The 3,195-nt window shown below is 63.3% G+C and overlaps 2 protein-coding genes across 2 annotated transcripts in view; one reads left to right on the top strand and one right to left on the bottom strand.

Moving 5' to 3' along the window:
- VDAG_06097 (ATP-dependent RNA helicase ROK1) overlaps window positions 1-1,004 on the top strand; it is a gene marked incomplete at both ends in the record, with an annotated part of 2,276 nt that extends 1,272 nt beyond the window's left edge. The window contains one exon of the mRNA XM_009659111.1: window positions 22-1,004. Within this exon, the coding sequence (XP_009657406.1) occupies window positions 22-1,004 (983 nt within the window). The remainder of the gene's footprint in view (window positions 1-21) is intronic.
- Window positions 1,005-2,544: 1,540 nt separating this feature from the next.
- On the bottom strand, window positions 2,545-2,994 carry VDAG_06096 (uncharacterized protein; the record flags this gene model as incomplete). The annotated part of the gene is made up of 1 exon (XM_009659110.1): window positions 2,545-2,994. The coding sequence occupies one exon, from the start codon at window positions 2,992-2,994 to the stop codon at window positions 2,545-2,547; it is 450 nt and encodes a 149-aa protein (XP_009657405.1).
- Window positions 2,995-3,195: the final 201 nt, after the last annotated feature.

Raw genomic sequence — 3,195 nt, 5'->3', positions numbered from 1 at the left:
TGTGTAAGGTGCCTGAACTAGACGAGGCAGACGTCATGCTGGAACCCCTCTTCCGCGATGCCACGACTGGCGTCTGGTCGGCCTGCACCAACCCAGACCTGCGCATCTCCTTCTGGTCCGCCACCATGGGCTCCAACATTGAGACGCTCGTCACCGACATGCTCGCCGCCAAGGCATCAACGAGCCCCCTGATCCGCCTCGTCGTCGGCCTCAAGGACACGGCCGTGCCCAACATCACCCACAAGCTCATCTACACGGCCTCGGAGCAGGGCAAGCTCCTCGGCCTCCGCCAGCTCCTCCACCCCACCTCAGGCGACGAGGCCGGCCCGCCGCTGCGCCCTCCCTTCATCGTCTTCACGCAGACCATCGAGCGCGCGTCGGCCCTCGCCGAGGAGCTCAAGTACGACATTCCCCTCGCCGCCGGCGGCCCCGCCCGCATCGCCGCCCTCCACAGCGGCCTCACCGACGCGGCGCGCGCCGGCATCATGCGCCGCTTCCGCGCCGGCGAGGTCTGGGTCCTCATCACGACCGACGTGCTCGCCCGCGGCGTCGACTTTGCCGGCGTCAACGGCATCATCAACTACGACATTCCCGGTTCGACGGCCGCCTACGTGCACCGCGCCGGCCGCACGGGCCGCGCCGGCCGCGAGGGCGGCGTCGCCGTGACCTTTTACACAAAGGACGACATAGCCTTTGTCAAGACGGTCGCCAACGTCATCGCCGTGAGCGAGAAGCAGGCCGGCAAGACGGGCGACGCCGCCGGCGTGCAAAAGTGGCTCCTGGACGCCCTGCCCGACGTCAGCAAGGACGACCGCAAGAAGCTCAAGGAGAGGGGTGTCGAGTCGAGGCGCACGGGCGGCGCGGGGGCCATGATCACGTCGCAGAGCGGCTGGGAGCGACGCAGGGAGAACAATCGCAAGGGCGCCATCGAGGGCAGCAAGCTGCGGAAGAAGCAGCAGAAGAAGGCTGGCGGCGAGGGCGAGTGGCGTGGTATCGATGATTGATGGCATAGCGGTCCGAGGGACATGGGTCCGTCCCGAAGCTTCTGGGGCACATGCGAATGAAACCACATGTCTACGTGCCTTGAAATCTGTGCACATGTATATCGTCGCATTGATTTGCCCCACGTCGCAAAGGACTCACGTCGCAAAGGAACCAAGACGCCGCAACCCTCGCTCGACGGCTCTGTGCGCCGCCAGGTCGTTGTCCCGGATCTCGACGTCCACCTCCCACACCCGTTACCCGCCGTCCCCCGACGTCGCCCGCGCAGCCTCGCCCTCGCGGCCCGCGCCACCGCGTCGGCCTGCGTGTTCCCCGCGACCTGCGTATCTTGGCTCGCCTCTTGCCGTCGTCGCGGCCGGCATTGTCGTAGGCTTCCGTGACGTGGAGCACCAAGGTTTGGAGTAATCGGTGCAGCCTCTTCCGAGCCTTGGCGGCATGGCCCTGTACAGACGAAATCCCTGGGGATAATCTCGTTCCTTGGGATAATGCAGCCGCGGGATAGGCTTCTTCTACCGTCGGCATCCTGTTTTTGGAGAATGCGGCCATATTGTATTGGGTCCAGGAGCAGGGTGGTGGTGATAGTGAGGCGGCCACCATCCAACGTGATATCCTGTGTCACCAGAACATGATTTCCATGTCGGTAGCCCATTGCCAATTCTCATGCCAGATGAAAGGTTCGTTATATATTGAAATTTGTGCTCGGGAACAAGGTTTTGAGCTTATGCCACCGGCGACGGCAATGCTGTTTACCTCTTGCTGGGGACTATCTGGCTCTGGCCTCGTCAGGCTCGTCAGGGTCCTCTCGTCCATCTGTATGTAGCGTCGCTCGTTCGGAGTACCTAGTACCTTCAGGAGTACCTCAATACAAAATAGGTACCTTAGCTGAAGTAGAGGTAGGTAGGTACCTATGCACAATTCTCACGAGGCTCACCAGTGAGCGAATATTGACCAATCACGAATTTTGTCCAATTGAAGTACACCAATTAACGAAAATCAACCTGACAGCCAATGCAAGGGCCCGCACTTGGCAGGACCAGCCGAGACACGAGACACGGCGAGCTACAGCATGTCATCGAGGCCAGTCCAGGGGCGGGCGGGCGGGCGGGCGCAGTGAGGGCGAGGGCGGCCCAACGCCCAGCCAAATCTCAAGTGGGGGGATTCCCAACTCTCAGCAACCTCCCAAGCCTCCCTCTTCCCCTTTGACCTCCATCACGAAGACGAGCTTCTTCCTTCCCCCCTCCCCCCCTCCACTCGGCCTACCCCTCGCAGGGCCCCCATCACCACCCGAGGGCAATGACCATACCACGCCAGAGCCATGGCTGATTCGGCCACCAGGTCTTTCGACACCAAGAACCCCAAGTCTCCAGCGCACCGTTCCAAAGCCGTGCGATCCCAAAAGATCACGGCTCCCTCAACGACCACCGAGTCACGTTCGCACAGGAAAGACAAACGGAGGACCGAAGAAGACGATGACGACCAGGACGAAGAGGACGACGACGACGTCCCCGAGCGCCCTGCTGTCCCCCGAAGCCACACCCCTGGTCACCTGTCCACCAAGAGCCAGGACCGCAGACGAAAGCCTTCCGAGTTATCCATTCGACAACGCTCCCAATCCGCCTCCCAAGCGTCTCTCCACAGCTCGTCCAAGCCACCCAAAACACCCCTCTCGTCGACAAGCACCTCGTCCCTCGCGCCGAAACCCCCACCGTCCATGCCCCCCGGCAAACATGCCACCGAGGCCGAATCCGCTCCCACGAGCGCTGATGCTCGCGACAGAGACTCCCGCCGCCCGATGGCGTTGCGGTCTACGTCAGCAATAGCCGGAAGGCCAACACCCGGCCCGACACCGTCTCGTACCGCGAGCACCGTACACTCGAGCAGCGTCCACTCGCACACGCGGGCGCCTCCGCAGCGCGGCCAGTTCACGGCCTTCCCCCCTCTGCAGGACCCCAAAACGGCGCCCGATGTGCCCCCAGCGCCCGCCTCGGGCATGTACTGGTCTCGCGCCCCCGTCTCGGGCGCTCCGCACACGTCGCTGCGGGCGCACACGACCACCCTCGTAGGGCTCCAACATTTTCGTCTTTGGCGGCTGCGACTCGCGCGCCTGCTTCAACGAGCTCTACGTCTTCGACGCCGACGCCTTTCTACTGGTCTGCCCCCCCACGTCGTGGAGCGACATACCCGTGCCCCTGC

Source organism: Verticillium dahliae, genomic scaffold, assembly GCF_000150675.1.
Source record: "Verticillium dahliae VdLs.17 supercont1.13 genomic scaffold, whole genome shotgun sequence".
In the NCBI taxonomy this organism is placed as follows: domain Eukaryota; kingdom Fungi; phylum Ascomycota; class Sordariomycetes; order Glomerellales; family Plectosphaerellaceae; genus Verticillium; species Verticillium dahliae.
Note: the sequence above shows the minus strand (reverse complement) of the source record. Positions and strands in the feature narration are given on the sequence as shown.